Source organism: Lontra canadensis, unplaced genomic scaffold (assembly GCF_010015895.1).
Source record: "Lontra canadensis isolate GAN:19392208 unplaced genomic scaffold, GSC_riverotter_1.0 scaffold3, whole genome shotgun sequence".
NCBI classification, from domain to species: Eukaryota; Metazoa; Chordata; class Mammalia; order Carnivora; family Mustelidae; genus Lontra; species Lontra canadensis.
The window spans coordinates 20,973,622-20,993,487 of NW_022630997.1; the positions used below are offsets into that span (position 1 = coordinate 20,973,622).

At 37.9% G+C, this 19,866-nt stretch overlaps 1 protein-coding gene across 1 annotated transcript in view; it reads left to right on the forward strand.

Annotated features, from left to right (window-relative positions):
• TM9SF3 (transmembrane 9 superfamily member 3) overlaps positions 1 to 19,866 on the forward strand; it is a 68,367-nt gene that overhangs the window by 22,975 nt on the left and 25,526 nt on the right. The window contains exons 4-9 of the mRNA XM_032883352.1: positions 226 to 386; positions 1,409 to 1,486; positions 6,694 to 6,825; positions 8,673 to 8,839; positions 13,421 to 13,515; positions 17,377 to 17,507. Coding sequence (XP_032739243.1) covers positions 226 to 386; positions 1,409 to 1,486; positions 6,694 to 6,825; positions 8,673 to 8,839; positions 13,421 to 13,515; positions 17,377 to 17,507 — 764 coding nt within the window. The remainder of the gene's footprint in view (positions 1 to 225; positions 387 to 1,408; positions 1,487 to 6,693; positions 6,826 to 8,672; positions 8,840 to 13,420; positions 13,516 to 17,376; positions 17,508 to 19,866) is intronic.

The following is a 19,866-nucleotide window of genomic DNA, read 5'->3' on the forward strand; positions in this document are numbered from 1 at the left end:
CATAATACTCCACTGTATATATGGACCATATCTTCTTTATCCATTCGTCTGTTGAAGGTCTGCCAAGTAGTTAATAAAGAGTAGAAGTCCAGCCTGTACTTTTGTCCTTTTCTAATGGTGAAGAATATGCTTGTTTATAAAAACTTTTTTAATGGGCTTTTAGCTTCTAACATATTTTAAACATTAAGCGATATTACCTTGTATAAAGTGTTATTTGTTTTGTAGGTATTGTTGGTGAAGCAGATGAAAATGGAGAAGATTACTATCTTTGGACCTATAAAAAACTCGAAATAGGTTTTAATGGCAATCGAATTGTTGATGTTAATCTAACTAGTGAAGGAAAGGTGAAACTGGTTCCCAATACTAAAATCCAGATGTCATATTCAGTAAGTATTAAAATGTATAGAAGAAGAAGTGTTTGTGACCTAATGGCAACAGTTAAGTGTATTTTACTACTTTAATAAATGAAAATGAGGTAAAACAAAATATTATTAAAACTCTGTTTCCTTAATGTATATAAGTAAGCCTTCTAAAAGCAGGGAGATTTGCCTCAGGTCTGTATTAGAGAATTTCGGCATTTGCAGGACTTACCATTGGCTACAGCAAAGTTTACCATTGCAACTGAGCAGTTAGAGCTAAGCCAGCCATGTCTTTTCATGGTTATATTTTTAGATTGCAGCATACCTTGTTGTTTCTCTTTCCTTTTTACTGTTGCAGATAGAGATGATGCTGTATTGAAAATTGCTGGATGGGTATAGTTTACCATGTTTTGCTTTATCAGTTGGAATAAGATACTCCTGCAGAGTAAGAGCTTCTCAGAGCTCTTTGCAACTGTCAAGTTAATTCTGTTCCATTAGGATTAAAAATAGTGGAAAGAAGAAAAATCTGATGTAGGTAGCCTCTCTCTTTGCCAGCTTTTTCCCTGATAACTGGAATGAATCCATTGCTAGTAGACAGTTTTTGAAAGTTTTTTTTTTCACTCATGCATATGTAACTAGTGCAAATGATATTTATGTAACTGAACTTATAAAGAAGTTTGATAATTGTAGTAAAACTAACGCGATCTAAAGTCAAAGATGGATAGATTCTTATTTTAATTGGGCTAGTTAATTCAGTTCTTAACGTATTTATCAGGTCAAAGTATACAAGTCAGCAATAGTTAATAGTCCTTGAAAACTGAAGTGATCCCTCTAGGTAAAGTTGGAAGTTCTGTTAATACAGAGAGAAGAAAGTTGGTTAGTTTTTTATCTTAGGTGTTTCAGCTTCTCAAATTGCAGTAACTTTCTACCATTTCTCTAGCTTCTTGTTCTAAGTGTCCAGATCTTTACTAATTTTGCTCAGGGTTTTGTTATAAGCTTATTAATTTGTTTACTGGCACTTACTTTTAAGTGAAAAAATTTTTTTTCAGGTGAAATGGAAAAAGTCAGATGTAAAATTTGAAGATCGATTTGATAAATATCTTGATCCATCGTTTTTTCAACACAGGGTAGGTAAACTGTATTTTGAGACATTGATTATGTGCTCGGTCAGTTTAACAAACACTAACAAGCATCTGCCATATGTGGGGCACTGTGCTAAGGCCGTGGAGTTCAGACACATTGGACTTGTGATTTCACATGTAAGCTTAGAGTCCGAAGGTGATAGAGAGTTTTAGGGGAGCAGTCAAAAGCCCCCTTCGTCATGCCTATGCTTTAAACCAATTTCGAGTAACACAGGAAAGAAACCAAAAGCCAGAATTTTACTTTTATTATTAATGATGCTGATACTGAAAAATCTGACTTACTTTGTGGGCAGGTGGCCATGTTAATATTGAAACTCAGAATTAGACTGACTTCTTGCGCTCGGTGCTGGGCTATTTCAAGCTTCTGTATGTGAGCACCTGCCCTTGAGAAACTTAACAATGTGCAGAAACAGAGCAGAATGTGTGCTTCATCTAGAAAGGAAGGGATGAGAGTGGAGTGAGACCAGAAACTTTTGCTGGTAGAAGTCTTTCCACATAAAAAGGAGCATCAGGACTGGGAAGAAATGCCCCCACTTCCTACCAGCAGATTCAAGATGGAGCTCAGCTCATACGTCCGCTGACATTGTTGCTGATTTTGTACAGGTGGTAGCTTTGGTTCTTTATAGGAAAAAATGGATTTTATTTTAGTGGTTTCCTCCTTCAAGGATGGAGATTAGAGGACATCAGAGGATAATGGAGTATAAGGGGATATATCCATTCTTCTGACTTTCTTCCTGACTTGCCTCTTCTGTCTTCTGATCTGATCTTTTGGACTGGAATTCTGAAGTTTATTGGCAATCTAAGTTTTTGTGGTCTAGTATTCATATCATTGCTGCCAGACTTCACTGGAACCTCTCACTACTTCTGATTTTCCTCTGGGTCCTAGCATGTTACTCCTGGAGCTAAAATTTCCTCCCCAACCTCCTCCACTTCCCCTCCCCTCAGAGGGTTCTCTTCAGATGTCGTGTTCATGCAGTCTTGACCATGGTTGAGGTATAGGCACAAATTAACTTAAATGTTTAGATAGTACTCGAAAATACAAGGGCTCTCAACTGACATTTTCTACTGGAACATGTGAGCCTGCTTTGTTTCTCATGCCATTGGGTGTTGATAACTTGAGGGAAAGGCTGCCATTTGGCATTTTCACTAGTAGAACAAGGTCCCATATTTCTTCTTTCAGTGGTTATTAACTGAGCACCTGCTATGTGTCAAGCACGGTACTAAGTGGAGGACATTAGAGAGTGAAAAGTCCAAGATTTGCATTCTCTTGGAGCTTACCCTTCTGTAGGGGGAGACACGTAATAGACATACTAAGTTAACGGTATAGTGTGTTCAAAGATACGTCCTTCAAGAAAGAGCAGTGGACTAGGAGTGCCACAGGCAAGGCTAGTTGTAGTTTGACTGTGGTGCTCGGAGTAAGCCCCTGAGATGGACTTTGGAGTCAAAAATTGAAGGAGTTGATGGAAATCAGAAATATGGATATGGGGGGCAGCGGAAGAGTATTCCAGACAGGGGCAACACCTTTGAAAAGCCTGTTAGGTGGGAATGTGCTTGGGGAGCTTGAGGAATAGCAAGGAGGCCAATGTGGCTGGAGCAGGGGAAGGGGAGGAGGGGTGGATGAGGTCAGAGAGCAGTGGGAGCTAGACCATCCATGGCTGCTGGGGAGCCTTTGAATGCAGAGAGTGCCCGGTAGTGTTTTCCGCAGGGAATGACAAATCGCACTTCTTTTTTAAAAGGATCACTCAGCTTATTATGTGGAAAAGAGGCCATGTGGGGGAAGGGGAGAAGCAGGGAGACCAAGAGGCTGTTGCAGCAGTGCAGTGAGAGGGGAAGTGGCTCAGACCAAGGTGTAGTGGGGGAGTTGGTGAGAAGGTGTCAGACTGTGAGCATATTGTGAAGGGGAGAGCCGGGTGGGATTTCCTGATGGAGAGCAAGGTAAAGAAATGTTGGCAAGAACTCTACAGAGTTTTTGGCCTGAGCAACTATTAGTTAGAGCCACCATCAATGAGGCAGAGAGTCCGTATTTCGAGAAGGTGCGGAGGGGAAGCTCAGAGTACAGTTTGAGACATGTTGGTTTTGAAGTGTCTTAAGACATCCAAATGGAGATACTTAGCACCGAGCCCAGTATATGAGTCCGGGGTTCAGGAGAGGGGTCTGGGCTGGAGATACGGATTGTGCAGCCATTGGCATATAAATGGTATTTAATAAAGCCGTGAGATTGGATGCAGTTACCAAGGAAGAGTATAAATAGAGTATAGAGTAGAGATAGAAGGGGACTAAGGACTGAGCACTTGAGGGTGGTAAGAAAAGATTCGGGAGAGTAGGTGAAACCAGTTCAGGCTCTGGGGAGATCCCAGTAAGGTAGGAAGGGAAAGCTTTTGTGGTGTTCTGGAAGCCAAGAGAAGAAAGTGTGTCATGGAGGAGAGGGAGATTAGTTCTGCATTGTTGCTGCTGGGTCGGGTAAGGTAAAAGTGATTTTCAGATTCATTTGGAGTCCTCCATAAACTTGACAAAGAGCGGTTTGGGGGTAATGGTGGGGTAGGATCTGAACAGAGCTGGTATAAGAGCATGGAGGAGAAGAGTTGGAGACTACAAGTTTCGCAGCTAAGGGGAGCAGAGAAATGGTGTGGTAGGAAGTAGGAAGGATGGAATCGGAAGGTTTTATTTTGAGATGTAAGAAACACTTTTATAACGTGGAAGTGTTCAGCAGCGAGTGCAAAACTGACAGTGCAGAAAAGAGAGAGGAGAATTACTGCAGCCAGTTCCTTAAGTAGGCAGGAGGGGCAGGGTCTACTGGCTGACAGTAGGGATGGTTTCTAATACTACCGACACAAGCTCAGGAGCATGAGCTGGACGCACAGTGTTGCTGCCACCCACCTAACCGTGGGCACAACACTTGGTTCCTCAGCTTTCTGCCTCCTCCATAGTGAAGCACAGATCGTAGTACTGTGCACTGTTGGGATATTCCATTCCATAGTGCGCATAAAGTCCTTAGTTCCTATTTGACACATAGCTGGTGCTTAGTGAGTGGCACCACTCGGGTATGTATTTCTCCAATGTCCTAAAATTTGTGATGAACCCGGGGTGCTGCTTTTGGGTTAGCAACACTAGGGGGTGCTGGAGTCAGCAGTTCATAAGATTAGTAAGCCTTTTGTGACATCTGGTTTCTTCATTATTTTTAAGAAATACTTTCCTTGATATAATAATTTTGAAATCATAACAGCATTTTGTAATTTTTGGAATAAAAGGATATTATAAAATGTCAGGTTAATGGTAGTACCTTATAATGGGTATTGGTTTAAAGTTTATGTCTTAGATTAGAAAATAGCAGGGAGCTTTGTTAGAAAGTTTTGCACTTTAGGTGTATCTTTCTTATTATTAAATAGTAACCATATAAAACTACTTTTCAGAAATTTGATAAATTGAGAGAAGATATGAAACATAAATATAATTTTTTCTCATCTTTTTTTGGGTCATTAATTTCTCAGGGTGAGAACAATATCAAATCTTTGGAAAAGTCTATCATTACAGACTGCTTTTATAAATCTTGAATGATACTTTAATGATAAACTTAAATCTTATATAACCCTTTTTTGTAAATATTTCAGAATATAATGCAGTCATCATTTCCTTTGTAACTTCAGTAGGTATTCAATAAATAAATGATTAAATATAGGAAAAAATGATTTTATAAAGACGCAGAGGCAATTGGCTATCTCTTGTTTTTCAGGGAGAGTCACAGAGTTTGTCCCTTGCCAGAAGCCTCAGGGTGGGGAACAGAGCTAGGGCTGCCCTTCACCCTAGTGCATATACTTAGCATATTAGCTCAAGTTAAATCATCTGCATATGTACCTGTAGTTTAGAGCAGGAGTACATCTATGAATAATGGAATATGTAGATGAGAGGTTTTATGGAGATAAGAAGATAGGAAGAATGAAGGAACAAAAGATCATGCAAACACTTTGAAAGATAATAATACAACAGTTTACAACTTGTAAATCTTCCATGCGCTTTACATTTATTATCTTATTTGAACCATATAACCACTCCAGAGAGTAGATACCATTGTAGATGGGGACCTTTGTCAATTGCGGATGGCTGGGTAAAGGTGCAAATTTAGGGGTGCTAAATGAGACGGGGGGATAGCACCTCAGGGAATGAAAGAGATGTAGAGTCTAGCAGAAAGACTGATTTAAGAGTGGAACAGCTTCTAGGAGATTGACAGAAGGAATGAGAGGCTAGAAGGAAAATGCAGAAAAATAAATGAAATTGGGGCCTTGCTGAGAGAAGAGAAATTTTGGAACTATCCTTCAGGAACTTTTGAGAATTAAAATATAGAAGAATTTGAAGTCAGATGCACTGAGTTCTGAGATGCACTCAGAGATAGTGTACCTTGTGATTATAAACCAGAATCTGGACCTAATTCTGTGACATACGGGTGAGTGAATCAAAATTGAGAGTCTTGGGAACACTGGGACATGATGGGGTACGTCATTGTTCTCTGTACCATGGAGAGCTCATGTAGAAGGGAGCAAATAAGGGTGGTAATAAGATAGAGAAGATGAACTGGATGGAGGAAGTGGAGCATATCATTCTGGAGGGTGGCTCAGATCCATGGCAGTCAACTATGATGGTTCAGTCTTTGGAATTTTGAAGAGGTTTCCAGGTTGTTGCTCCGTTAGAGGGAAGGAAAGTAACATTTATTGAATATTTACTGCTCTGTGCCAGTCATGGTATCATTCTTTTTATATGTGTTATGAAGCCATACAAATCAGGATAGTATTAATTGTCTTCCTTTTTGATATAGGAAAGCTGGGGTCACATAGCTAGAAATTGGCAGAGTCTGGGTTAAAACCCAGGCCTGTTTGACTTCAGATTCCATGTTCTTTGTGTGTGGTGCTAACTAGCATATGCCGTGTGGTCCAATTGTATTTTATTTGTACAATAAAATTGATTGGGAAAATATATGTGTATGATAATCATGTTTTTAATGCATCTGAAATTTACTATAAAGAAAGCCAGTCTTTTTGCATAATGACTACTCACCCCAGTGTGTCTTAAGTTTGGATATGTATATAAAAGTTTAAAAAAAAAACTTTTTTTTTTGCACTAACATGCTACTGTTATCATGAAACCTATGAATTTGGGACTGATACTTAATGTTCGTGATATTTTATTTTCTGTTATTTTAGATTCATTGGTTTTCAATTTTCAACTCTTTCATGATGGTTATCTTCTTGGTGGGCTTAGTTTCAATGATTTTAATGAGAACTTTAAGAAAAGATTATGCCCGGTACAGTAAAGAAGAAGAAATGGATGATATGGTAAGCAAAAATTTTACGTTGTATTTATAAAAATGATTTAACTCAGTGTTATTTTGAATGTTGGAATGTAGTTTACATGAGTTTCAGAATTCAGCATTTTCGGGTTTTAGAAAGGTGTAAAACTCCCTAAGGGATCTCTAATCAAATATATTAATGTTTCTACATGGTCTGATTACCAGCCCCATAATCAAATATATTTGTTTTTTTTCAGCAAAACATATGAATGTTCACCTTAAGTGAGATAAATAAACAATACAAATAACCTCTTCTTCACTCTCAAGTTTTGCCACCAAGTAAGAATGTGGCAGGCTTCTGAAACGAACTTTCAGTTTTCAGAGCTTTTGATTTCAGAATTGCAGCAAGGAAGTTGCAGAGCTATACTGACATCTTTCTAATCCTGTTAAATACTGCATAAAATTTAGGGAGTGGGTGAAAGGATTAGTTTGCATTTAGTTTAGTAGGGTCAGAGGGGGTTTTGTTTTCTAAATTCTTTGACGGTGTGTTCTGTAGAATATATATTTTTTAAGATTTTATTTATTTGCCAAAAAGAGACACAGCGAGAGAGGGAACACAAGCAGGGGGAGTGGGAAAGGGGAGAGGACCCTGGGATCATGACCTGAGCCACCCAGGAGCCCCCGTTCTGTAGAATATTAATGGCTGTTGTGTGTAGATATGCCCTGTCATTAAGTAAGTTTGGAAAGGAGTTAGATTAAAATTTTAATATGCAAATGTGCCTTGTGAAGTATCACAGTGTAAAATATAGAAAGCACATTTGGTGCTTCTCAAACACATCTGACCAGGATTACCCCTAGCCCCTAAAAGGCCAGATTATTTTAAGGGACTGATACTTCTCAAGAACTACTATTTTAGATACTTGCTTCTTCAAGTTGAAAAGGAAAAGTTGAATACTTTTTACAAAGTGCTATAGAGGGCGCCTGGGCGGCTCAGTGGGTTAAAGCCTCTGCCTTTGGCTCAGGTCATGATCCCAGGGTCCTGGGATCAAGCCCCACATGGGGCTCTCTGTTCTGCAGGGAGCCTGCTTCCTCTTCTCTCTCTCTGCCTACCTCTCTGCCTACTTGAGATCTCTGTCTGTCAAATAAGTAAGTAAAATCTTTTTTTAAAAAGTGCTATAGATAGTTAAATAATATTTAATAGATAATATATAACTTTGATATTTTCCTCATATATTTTCTTAGAATCCAGAATATAAAGGACTTTTCTGCATCTTTAGGGCATCTAGTACTGGTTTCAATCTTCTTTTTTTTTCTTTTGTTCTCCACCTGGCCCCTCATTATATTTGTGCCACAGGTGTGATGTAAATGTTCAGGGAACCAGTGTGCTCCTCTCTCATTTTGAGCATTTCTTTTTGCTCCTAGACCTTTTCTTTTTTCCATTCTTTGATATTTTCTGAGCACAACTGGGAGCCACTTTCCTGAGGCCCAGTAAATGCCATAATACTTCAAAGTTATTAAGACAGTGATTATTTTAAATTTGAAATGTCTTTTCTAGATATTTTGAAACCCTTTAAATAGGTATAAGTGTGGAGGGAGGGAACTTTTTTTTTTTTTTAAGATTTTATTTAATTTGACAGAGAGATCACAAATAGGCGGAGAGGCAGAGAGAGATGGGGAAGCAGGCTCCCCGCTGAGCAGAGAGCCCGATGTGGGGCTCGATCCCAGGATCCTGAGATCAGGACCTGAGCAGAAGGCAGAGGCTTAACCCTCTGAGCCACCCAGGCGCCCCAAGGGAGGGAACTTTCAACTGGAGTTGTAACTTTTCACCCTCTTTATGTATTTTAATTTCATTCTGAATGATTTTCTTTTCTCTGTGCATATATATGTATATAGGATAGAGACCTAGGAGATGAGTATGGATGGAAGCAGGTACATGGAGATGTATTTAGACCATCAAGTCACCCACTGATATTTTCTTCTCTCATTGGTTCTGGATGTCAGATATTTGCTGTGTCTCTTATTGTTATTATTGTTGCAATGATAGAAGATTTATATACAGAGTAAGTACATGTATTTAACTTTGTTTTTTCTTGTTCTTAAACATTTTAAGTCAATCAAAATTAAATATTTGCTTATTTCAATTATCTTAGAATTTAAATAGCATGAATGTTATTATTGCAGATAAATTAAACAATGGACAGTTATCCTCAGCTCGGAGTATATTTTTCTGTCACATGCTAAAACTTACTAGCCTAACTGAACATTTTTGGTTGGTTACAAAGGTTATGTTTCATTAGAGGTATGAGCAGAGTTACTATCAGCCATGGCTGTTTGATGAAATGAATAGGCATTTTCTTGGAAGCTGAAGATGCAGTTAGATCTTTATGAGACATACAAGGAGTTCACAGTTGTTGAATTAGTACTTCATGTTTATCTTCTAAACTGGGAGACTCTCTACAGAGTACAAGAGAAATAATAAATAATATTTAGGAAATATTTAATATTATATTTGTTAATTTTAATATTTAACTATTAAATAATAATAGTAAAAAGGGTAGTAGAAAAGGCACATGATGTTAGAAAACTAATTGGATGACTTATCTGACTTTTACATGGTTTCTAGTACATTTTCTTCTTTGAGAACAGAATTGGTTACAAGAAAAGTTTTTGGATTATTAGAAAAAGTTGTACATTCACAAAGATCTTGTCGTTTTGAATGGTCCTATAACCTGTGCTCAGAGAGCCACAACCTCAGCGAAGCAGACACACTCTGAGCCTGGGTGGCTGGGGTTCTAACTCAGGCTCTTTAGACACTGCGCCATGAAGTTCTCTCTCAGCATGACGGTTGTTTCCAGTTACATCTCATAATGCATTCTTTCTTATATATGCCTGGATTTGGTGGACAACCAGTAAATTGTTGCTGAAAGAATAGCTCTTGATTTTTATGTTAAATATTTAACATTAATATACTCTTTCTTCCTCTAGACCAGAAGCTCCTTGAGAGCAAGGACTTGGTCTTAATTTATCTTTGAATTCTCAAAATACCTACTTAAACATGTGAAAGTTATTCAGTGCTTGTGAGCTGGTGAATGTGTTAATCAGTAAGGCTATTTCTCTGTAGTTTTTTTTTCCTTTCTTTCTTTCTTTCTTTTTTTTTTTTTTTTTTAATTTATTTGACAGAGATCACCAGTAGGCAGAGAGGCAGGTAAGCAGGCTCCCTGCTGAGCAGAGAACCCAATGTGGGGCTCGATCCCAGAACCCTGGGATCATGACCTGAGCCGAAGGCAGAGGCTTTAACCCACTGAGCCACCTAGGTGCCCCTTCTCTGTAGTTTCTGTTTCTTTAATATAGCCTTTGCAATTTATTTACTGAATGAGCTTTAAAATAATCGTCCAAAACCTAAATTTCAGTGTTTTTGTGGGTAGTTCATTTTTTTTGGATACAGTATATTTCAGAGGAACTAAATCCCAAGTACAAGAAAAACAGTTCAAATCTGCTGTAAAAGCATGCTTTACTTTAAATACTGGATTAAATTTGTCACTTGAGCATTGACATTGACTGTATAGTCACAGTCTTCAGGATTACTAGTGGGCATCCTCTCCTAGAATTCAGGTTCTTGCCTTATTCCTTCTCAGATGTCAGGGTTACAGTTTTGACAATTCATTTTTTAATGCAGAAGCTCTTTTGATTATAGACCTTCAGCTTTAGAAATAAGAAACTTCCTAATAAATGGTATTAGCTGGCAAGTCATGTACTGTGATTTTAGTCTGCCATTATTAATGGTCTTTCTGTGTTGTTGCTTATTTGAAGTGAGCATACTTAATCATATCATTAGTATTAAGCCTGTGAGTATTATTTTGATATCAAAGTGACTAACATTATTGAGGTTCCATTATGTGCTTCATACACATTAGCTGTTTTAATTTTCATGCCGATCATGTGGAGGGGCTGCTCTTCTCTCCATTCTCCACAGGAGAAAAGTAAAGTTCAGAGAGGTTAAGTAATTTGAGATCATACAACTGTTTGTAGGGTATTAGTAAGCTGGGATTTGAACCTAGGCACCCTCACTCCACAACTCGTTTCCTAATTTGGTCTGCTGTGGAAGTGAAAATAGAGATAATAAAAATGCAAAGTAGTAAGAAAATAAAAAACCTTGCACATGACATTTGTAAGACTCACTCCAGAGTCAGAATGATTCTAAAACATAAAAGGCAGATAATGTAACATGTGAACATTATTTTGTGTTGGTGATGACCGTAGCAATCAGAGAAGAAAAAATAATTAGATAAATAGAGGATCAGTATCAGTGTAGACACCTGTGAGTGTGATATTAACTCCTGAGAAGGCATAGTGTGGGAGAAGCTGTGGGTAAGTCTGGAAAAATACTGCTGCTTTCTGACTTTGGGCGGGCAGTAGTGAGCTGGCAAGTGTAAGCAGCTCCTGAGATGTTTCCCGCCTTGAGTCTTAGAGACGTGAACGAGTAGGCGGTTCCCTATGTCAGCAGATTCAGTGTAGATGAAGATGGTGTATTTTGGGTGAAAATGCCCATAGAATATTCATAAACGAAGAGATGAAGGGTATGTGTGATTTTTAAAACTGTGACTGATACACTTCATTTAATGCAGTGTCTCTGGGGATTGCAAGCTTAAATCCCTGCTAGGCATTTTGGACTCTCAGTCACAGGAGCATTCCTTTTGAACCCTCTCTGCTGATACTAAAAGCTTCTGACTGGTAATGGACAGGTCTTAAACTAAAGCAGCCTTTCAGTTTTCAGCATGGCTAGGCCCGTGTCAGTCTTCACACACCCAATTCCAAACAGAGAATGGGTCAGATTTTTTGATGATAATCTGAAAGGAGACAGTATTTGAAGTGTTTGAATTGCTGAAAAGACAAATTTTGCTTTTAAAAACTTTGAGACCCACATCTTTTAACTTTTTTCTTTTCTTTTCTTTTCTTTTCTTTTTTTTTAAAGTAAGATCTGTACCCAACATGGGATTCAAACTTAGGACCCTCAGACCCACAGTCACCTGTTCTGTTGATTGAGTCAGTTAAGTGCCCTGAGACTTACGATCTTTGAAAGATGGGAATGATATATTCTTAAATTACTACCACATTTATATTTAGCTGTATATTGGTGGAAACTAAACACTATAATGTTTTAACTATTAGGTATCATACCCACTTTAAGAAGTTGAGCGTAGGTGTTTGGGCGGAGGAGTGCTCCATATTTCAAAACTATATGAAATCTTTGTATTCTACATAGGTGTACAGTGAAATATAATAATTTTTTTAATTTGGAAGGTGGTTAATTTATGAAAATTGTATATCTTCCCAGTACACACATGAGTGTGATGTTCTTGTAAATTTTCTTTAAAAGAATATTCTTTGGCTCAGACTGGGAAGATTATATGTTCTTTCTACAGACTTTATTTTACCTTCCTAGTTATGCTGAGTTTCAAAAATAGTCTTTACTGTTAGTGGTTTAAGTACATTTCTATATTATGGCAAATGATAGTCACTTGTCATCTTAATATTTGTCTTTACAATTAGGCATTTAAAATATTTTGTTCAGGGGTGCCTGGGTGGTGGCTCAGTGGATTAAGCCTCTGCCTTCGGCTTAGGTCATGGTCTCAGGGTCCTGGGATTGAGCCCTGCATCAGGCTCTGCTCAGCAGGGAACCTGCTTCCCTCTCTCTCTCTGCCTCCCTCACTGCCTACTTGTGATCGCTCTCTCTCTCTCCATCAAGTAAATAAATAAATTCTTTAAAAAAAAGAATAAAATATTTTACTCAGTTTTATTTAACAGGAGAGTTGGTCTGAATTCTCTAGATGTCATTAGTGGAAGATGAAGTTAGAAATTGTTGATCTGAGGGGTGCCTGGGTGGCTCATTCAGTTAAGTGTCTGACTCTTAATTTCAGTTTGGTTTGTGATCTCAGGGTCGTGAGATTGAGCCCCGAGTTGGGTTCTGCCCTGGGTGTGGAGACTGCTTAAGATTCTTTCTCTCCTTCTGCCCCTTCCCTCCCTTCTCTCTCCCTCTCCAAAAAAAAAAAAAAAAGGAAGAAAGAAAGAAAAATTACTGATTTGGGTTAATGTTGATTTGTGGACCTATGGATTTTTAAAAAATAATTTTTAATAGTATAAGGAAAATGGAATAGGAAGTCTCAGTGTTATACTATTTAAAGTAATATCACTAATACAGACTATATAACTTCTACTTTATTTTTCATTTCTATCAGTGGGCAAGAATCTTAAGCAATTAAATTATAAAGGGGAATATTCTAATTATTTTTCTTAACATCATATGGATATCCCTATCCATATGATGTGATTGGTTTACAGGGTTGCAAAACAATTTTAGTGCCAGCTTCTAAAATTTTGCCATAGAAATGCGAAGTATTTGTTTAGACTATATTATGAAATGTAACTGCAGATTAAAAAAATGAGTATCAGCTTGTGCAATATTAACTAGAAATTCATTCACCAGGCACCCTTTGGAGATCCTTTACAGTCCAGGATGATATTTTTTGTGTTCCTGTTAAATTTATCTTTGAAATTAAACTAATGTTAATGTGATAGACTCTGTGATATTTTCTTTAAATTGCCGGCTTTAACTTCTCATATATGTTGTTTCGCCTTTTTAGGAGGGGATCAATGCTTAGTACAGCCATATTTGTCTATGCTGCCACATCTCCAGTGAATGGTTATTTTGGAGGAAGTCTGTATGCCAGACAAGGAGGTAACTTACAAGTTATCACTTTGTATTTTTAATTCTAGATGCTAATATTTTACTATGAGGTATTTGGAATTTAAAATGGACAGATCAGCCGTTGTAAAAGACTTTGTTATCCTGTTTCACATAATCTCCACCAAACCTGCTCTGTGGTCTGTCTTTTATGGAATCCCTGCATTTTGTTTCTGAAAATTATGAATAATTAATAAGATTATCTCCATTGTCTGCTGTGAAGTTAGCCCTGAGGAACACGTAGGAAAGAGTATGTTCAAGTTATTGATACTATTTTGCTTTGAGGTGCCTTACTCCCTAGATGTGCTCCATGGGAGGCTTCCACGCAGACTGCATAGCATTACAGCTGGATATAAAGGCACATTTAATGGCTTATGGTTAAAGTGTCTGGACTGGAAGGAGAATAGGAAGGAGAGCTATTTATTTCTGTTGACTCTTAAATATTTATCAAAGGATCCTGCACAAAGATTTCTGTTATTCTGTGTCATAATCTTGCCAAGAGCACTTCATCTTAAATACACCCTTCCTTCTTTCCTGTTGTCATCTGTAAATGATGGGGGATACATAGATGATACAAAGGTACTGCTCCTTGGTGTTTCTTTCTTTGATGGCACTCAAGGGTCTTCAGGTTATTTTTGTTTTCCCTGTGACTAGGGTCAGAAAAGTACTGGAAGTAGTAGATTTGCATATTTCAGTTTATGAATGAAGGGCTGTTGAAAGACCTTAAAATTATATTCCTAAGGATAGAGACTTTCTTGTGTGATTTTCCCAACTCATCCTAAGCAATCAGCATTAAGGAATCCTGCCTTTTGGCAACTAGACTTATAGGTTATTGGCACTCAGAGGATACATAGGATCATTTAAAATTCCTCCAGGGTATCCTGGTTTACCATTGCTTTTTTTATTGGTCCTCCTAGACTTAATGTGGTGTGTATCTTCAGTATAAATAATTCTTCAGATTGCCTGAGGGAACGTCATTATGGATTCTTAATTATTTTAGTTATCTGTTCAGTGTCTATATTTTACCTTCAGATATGGGAAACAGGTCTTATATGGGGCTACCATCCTTAGGAACTAAGGATGCCAAAGTTAACTTCTGCTTTGAATATGACCTGGAAACTAGTTAGGCTGTGACCTCCAGAAAAATCTCCACAGCAGTAACAAATTGTTTAAAACAGGAAATTTATTTGTACTTGGACATAAATTTGCTTTTAGTTTGATTACAAGTTAAGAACACAGCCAAACTTACTTAACTCTTTTTTTTTGGAGATAAAGAAAGTGCACACAGGTGGGGTGGTGGTTGGGGGAGGGGCAGAGAGAGGGAGAGAGAGAATCTTAAGCAGGCTCCATACCCAGCATGGAGCCTGCCATGGGGCTCTATCTCATGACCCTCAGATCATGACTTGAGCTGAAATCAAGAGTTGGATGCTTAACTCACTAGCCACCCAGGTGCCCCTAAAAGTTATTATCTGATTGACAGCCCCTTGGAAGGTCTGATCATATACTAATATTTTTGTCTGAGTGATCCCTAAATACCAGGTCAATGTAAGAGATCAACCCAGAAAGTCAAGAATTTTTTAGAGTTATCTCAAGGTTATCTTGAAACTCAAGGTCTCCATGTTGTCCTCAAGGTACTGGATAATCCTCCAGACCCAATTTAAAGCTAGAGGTAGCCTGGAACTTGACCAAAATATCCAAGGGTGTGGTGAGCAGCAGGGAACACAATGCAGATGTCTGGGCTTCTAACTGTACCCAGTGAAATGTGTGATTCTTTTTGATTTTGGAGGGAAAGAAGTAATAGGATTGAATATGAAATTTATAAATACATGTGTGAATCCGAGAAGATAATGAAAAGTATAGGAAAGGAGAGTGCTAGGAAAGAGTTAGAATTAAAGAGGAAAATAATACTGTAATTGCCTCCCTTTTTGTGTTGTTCAAATGCTGAATACTGAGTCTTTCTTTATGTGGAAAGGAGGGGCTCTTGAAACTTACCTGAGAAAGAAAGAAAATAGAGTTGAAAGTTCAGAATCAAGGAGTTTTTCTGGAGGAATGTCAAAGTTTGGGGTAGTAATTCTATGAGATAGATGTTTAAAAGAGCTTTACATAGGACAAAACAGAAGTTAGGGTATTGCTTGTTTGCTTATCATACTTCCTATTTAGGTCTCTGTTGGTTTTGGTTGTGGGGTTGAATTCTAATTGTGATCCAGTCGGAAATCTTTGTGTTTTGTTCCTGAGCGGTGTGCAGGTATTTCCTTGGTAGTGCTCTTGCTTGTACACTATGCTATATTGGAAAGATAGCTCTGTGTTACTCTCTTGATCAATATGAACGTCATCTAGAATTTTTTATTACAGAGTTTAAAATTGACATAGTTTCCTTTCTTTGATTATTTAAGTAACCAATGCTCACTGAACAGAGTTTTGGCAATGCAGAGAGATAACAAAGAAATAGTGAAACTGGGGCGCCTGAGTGGCTGAGTTGGTTAAGTGTCCGACTCTTGGTCTCAGCTCAGGTCTTGATCTCAGGGTCATGAATTCAAGACCGGATTTTGTCTTATTTTTTTAAGATTTTATTTATTTATTTGAGATAGAACAAGAGAACAATAGAGAGTGCACAAGCATGGGGAGCAGCAGGCAGAGGGAGAAGCAGACTCCCTCCCGATCAGCGAGCTGGATGTGGGGCTCCATCCCAGGACTCCAGAATCATGACCTGAGCCGAAGGCAGACGCTTAACTGACTGAACCACTCAGCACCCCTCAAGACCTGAATTTTAAAAAAGAAGGAAAGAAAGAAAGAAAAGAAATAGTGAAACTTATAAGTCTATAGTTCTAATGGCTGAGAGAGAGCTCGTGAGATGCACTCTGTTGTCCCCCCACTTTTAAAAAAGATTTTATTTATTTATTTGAAAAAGTAAGGGGGAGAGAGCACAAGCAGAGGTAGAGGAGCAGAGGGAGAGGGAGAAGCAGGCTCCCTGCTAACCAGGGAGCCTCCTGTGGGGCTCCATCCCAGGACCCTGGATCATGACCTGAGCCAAAGGCAGATGCTTAACCAACTGAGCCACCCAGGCGTCCTATTTTTCCCTTTTGAAACAAATAAATGTAAATATATGCTTATAATCATAATTAGAATAGAAGTAAATTTAGAGCCCCTTACACCATTTTTTTTTTTTTCTTTTTAAAGCTTACGTGAAACTCCCAATATGTAAAACTGTTGAAAATGGACTTGCTCTTGTTGAAGCAGGGCTTGGGGCTCTTCCTTCACCAGTGACTTCATGGGCACCTCTAGGAAGCTCTTGGACTCCGAGTACTAGTTTGAAAATGTCTAGGCCAACTTGTAGCCTGGCAAGATTGAGTGACTTACCAAAGTTCACAGTAGTCCAGGGGCAGGGTCAGGACAGAACACTGAAATATTTTACCATAGTCCGTTGTTCTTTTCTAGTACACCCACTTCAAAATTTGTATTTTCACTGGACATACTTGCATAGCTGGGCTGGTCTTTATTAGCCATTGTTCTGAAACAATTATTAGAGTGGCAGATTTTAAGATCTTTATATTGGAATTTTATTTATTTATTTATTTAAGATTTTATTTATTTATTTGACAGAGACACAGTGAGAAAGGGAACACAAGCAGGGCGAGTGGGAGCAGGGAGCCTGATGTGGGGGCTCGATCCCAGGACCCTGGGACCATGACCTGAGCCAAAGGCAGACACTTAACTGACTGAGCCACCCAGGCGCATGTACATTAGAATTTTAAATAAATAATTTGATGCTAAAAACAGTTGGGTACCTTATGAACATTAATATATGACTCTCCCCCCTCCCCACCTCTGATTTTCATTGTTTCCTTTCTCTTTCAGGAAGGAGATGGATAAAGCAGATGTTTATTGGGGCATTTCTTATCCCAGCTATGGTGTGTGGCACTGCCTTCTTCATCAATTTTATAGCCATTTATTACCATGCTTCAAGAGCCATTCCTTTTGGGACAATGGTAAGTTGCTTGAATCTTACTTTGAAACTGGAAAAATGCAAGCGTTCGGATATGAGGCCTGCTGTCTCTCTGAAGTACCTCTTACTAAGAAGAGGTTTGTTATTTGCAGCCAGTCCCTGCTCAGTCCTAGAAAGTTAGGTGAAGAAGATTTTTTTCTTCATTCTGTGAGCCAGTAAAGTGAAAGTCCAACTTAAAAGTATGACAGGAGAATACTATACCTTTTATCAGAGATGGGAGAAACTGGTGACTATATTGTTGAAGAATAAAGAAAGGAGAGTATTTTAAGGTGATAGGTGGGTGCGTTGGTTGAATTAGGTAGTGAATCTTCTCCAGAACACATTTTCTTTTTTCAGTAGCAGTGTACTTATTTTTAGAATCTCATTAAACATTTATATTGATAATATGTGTTACTTCGGACATTAAAATCCTATCTCATTATCTTACCTGTAATTACAGACTTAGAAATATTTTGGATTTTTTAACTACATTAAAACTATAACACAGATATATACCAGTGCTTTACAGAGGTAACCCACAGTTTCCAAATTTCTCCTGTTGTTACCTTTTTACTAGAAGCAGAATTTTAGGCCTGAAGTAGACTTTAGTTTTAATGTACAGGGTGGAAACATGTGTGTGCTTATGTACACATGTGTGCAAGGTGCAGGATGGTTACTGCCTTTAAGAGAGGCTATGTAATTTGGTCAAGGTCATACAGATCATGGCAGCACTGTAACTGGACTCTTTTTGAATTTTAATCTTATTTTGGTTTTCTTTTAGCTATGTGGGAGTTATCAAATGCTTTCACAAAAGTTCCAGATGATTTTGCTTTATAATCCAGGTTTTTCAAAGACATTGGATATATACTTTTACTAAATCTTTGATACTTCTTAATTAGGAATATTTTTGAAAATTGCCTCAGAATTGAAGAAGGTTTTTTTTGTTTGTTTGTTTGCTTGGTTGTTTTTTATAAGCCAAAGTGAGTGATAGGGTAAAGTAATTAATTACATTCAGAACTGGAAAGTAATTTACTTGATAGTAGTACCAGGTCATCAGAAAGTATCTGTAGGGAGTTAGGGACTTCTTAAAGATGATCTGTTGAATTAATTACTTTTCATAGTGCTTTAGAAACAAAAATTCAGATTCTGCTGTAATTTTCCTCATTGAATTGATGTGGTGAAAATGATATTTTAAAGTTGCTTCATTTCACTAAAATTATAAATTTGACCACTCGTAAATGAGGTTTTAAATGTTAATAGTCAATGTAATTTGCCTTTAGATAACTTAATAACTACTAGAATATAGTTTCAGGCTCCATACTAAGCCAGAGAAGGTTTATAAAATTGGTCTGTGGTGTATAAAAGAATGGCTTTTGGTGTTTAGCAGGCTTCTAGAATACCATGTTTTTAATTTGCGTTCTAATTTGGAGTGAAGGAATGCTAAGTGAAAGATACTCCATTGCCCTCAAGTTTTAATCAGATGTGTGCACTAACATTTTTTTTCTCCTTTTAAAAGTTTCAAAATTTTTTTAGAACATGAAACTTAAGAACTTGAGTTAGTGTTTGACCTAGTTGTTCATTAAGTGTTTAACTACGGAAATTCGTATTTTTAGTTATTTGACTTATGACATTATGAAGGAAGTGGTTGTATTGTCACATTAACTCCATGGTTCTCAACCCTGGGTACACATTAGAATCCTTGGGAATTTTAATAATTTCAGTGCTCACGGCTTCATCTTAAGCCAATTAAAAATTATATTTTTTAATTTTTTAAAGGTTTTCTTTAAATCCAATCACTGGTGTTTACCTGATTCTAGTTCCCAGCATCTGTGGATGGATCTGTCAGCTGAGAGGCTCCCAGAGCATACGTTTCTGAGAAGCTGGATGCCCCTACTTAACTGAACTTCTGGTTTGCAAATCAGTCTTCAGATATTCCTATATGCTCTTCCCCAAGGCTTAGCTGTTTCAGTCCTCCATTCCTTCAATCTCTTGGACATCTAGCCATTTCTCTGGGTGATCTTGTCTCTAGTACTCTGTTTTCTCAGATATTCCACAGTGAAAGTTTAAGCCAACCTTGGTAAAAGTGACTTCAGGCTTCTGACTTGCCCTGTCGAGGCACCTGAATAATAGGGATTTTGCCCACTGGGATCTGGAATTTTACTGGAATACTGCTCTTGTCACCAAGACTAGCTAGCCCAAGATAAGACTGAAACTGGGCAAGGTTTATCTTCGGACTCCAGCTTCTCTGCTCAGGTGTACCAAATTACACATAAAAGCTGTTAAATCCAAGTCAGATTAAACTCGAACAATTATCAATCTTCTTAGCTTAATAAAGATAAAAGTAGAGGGTGGTGGTAATAATC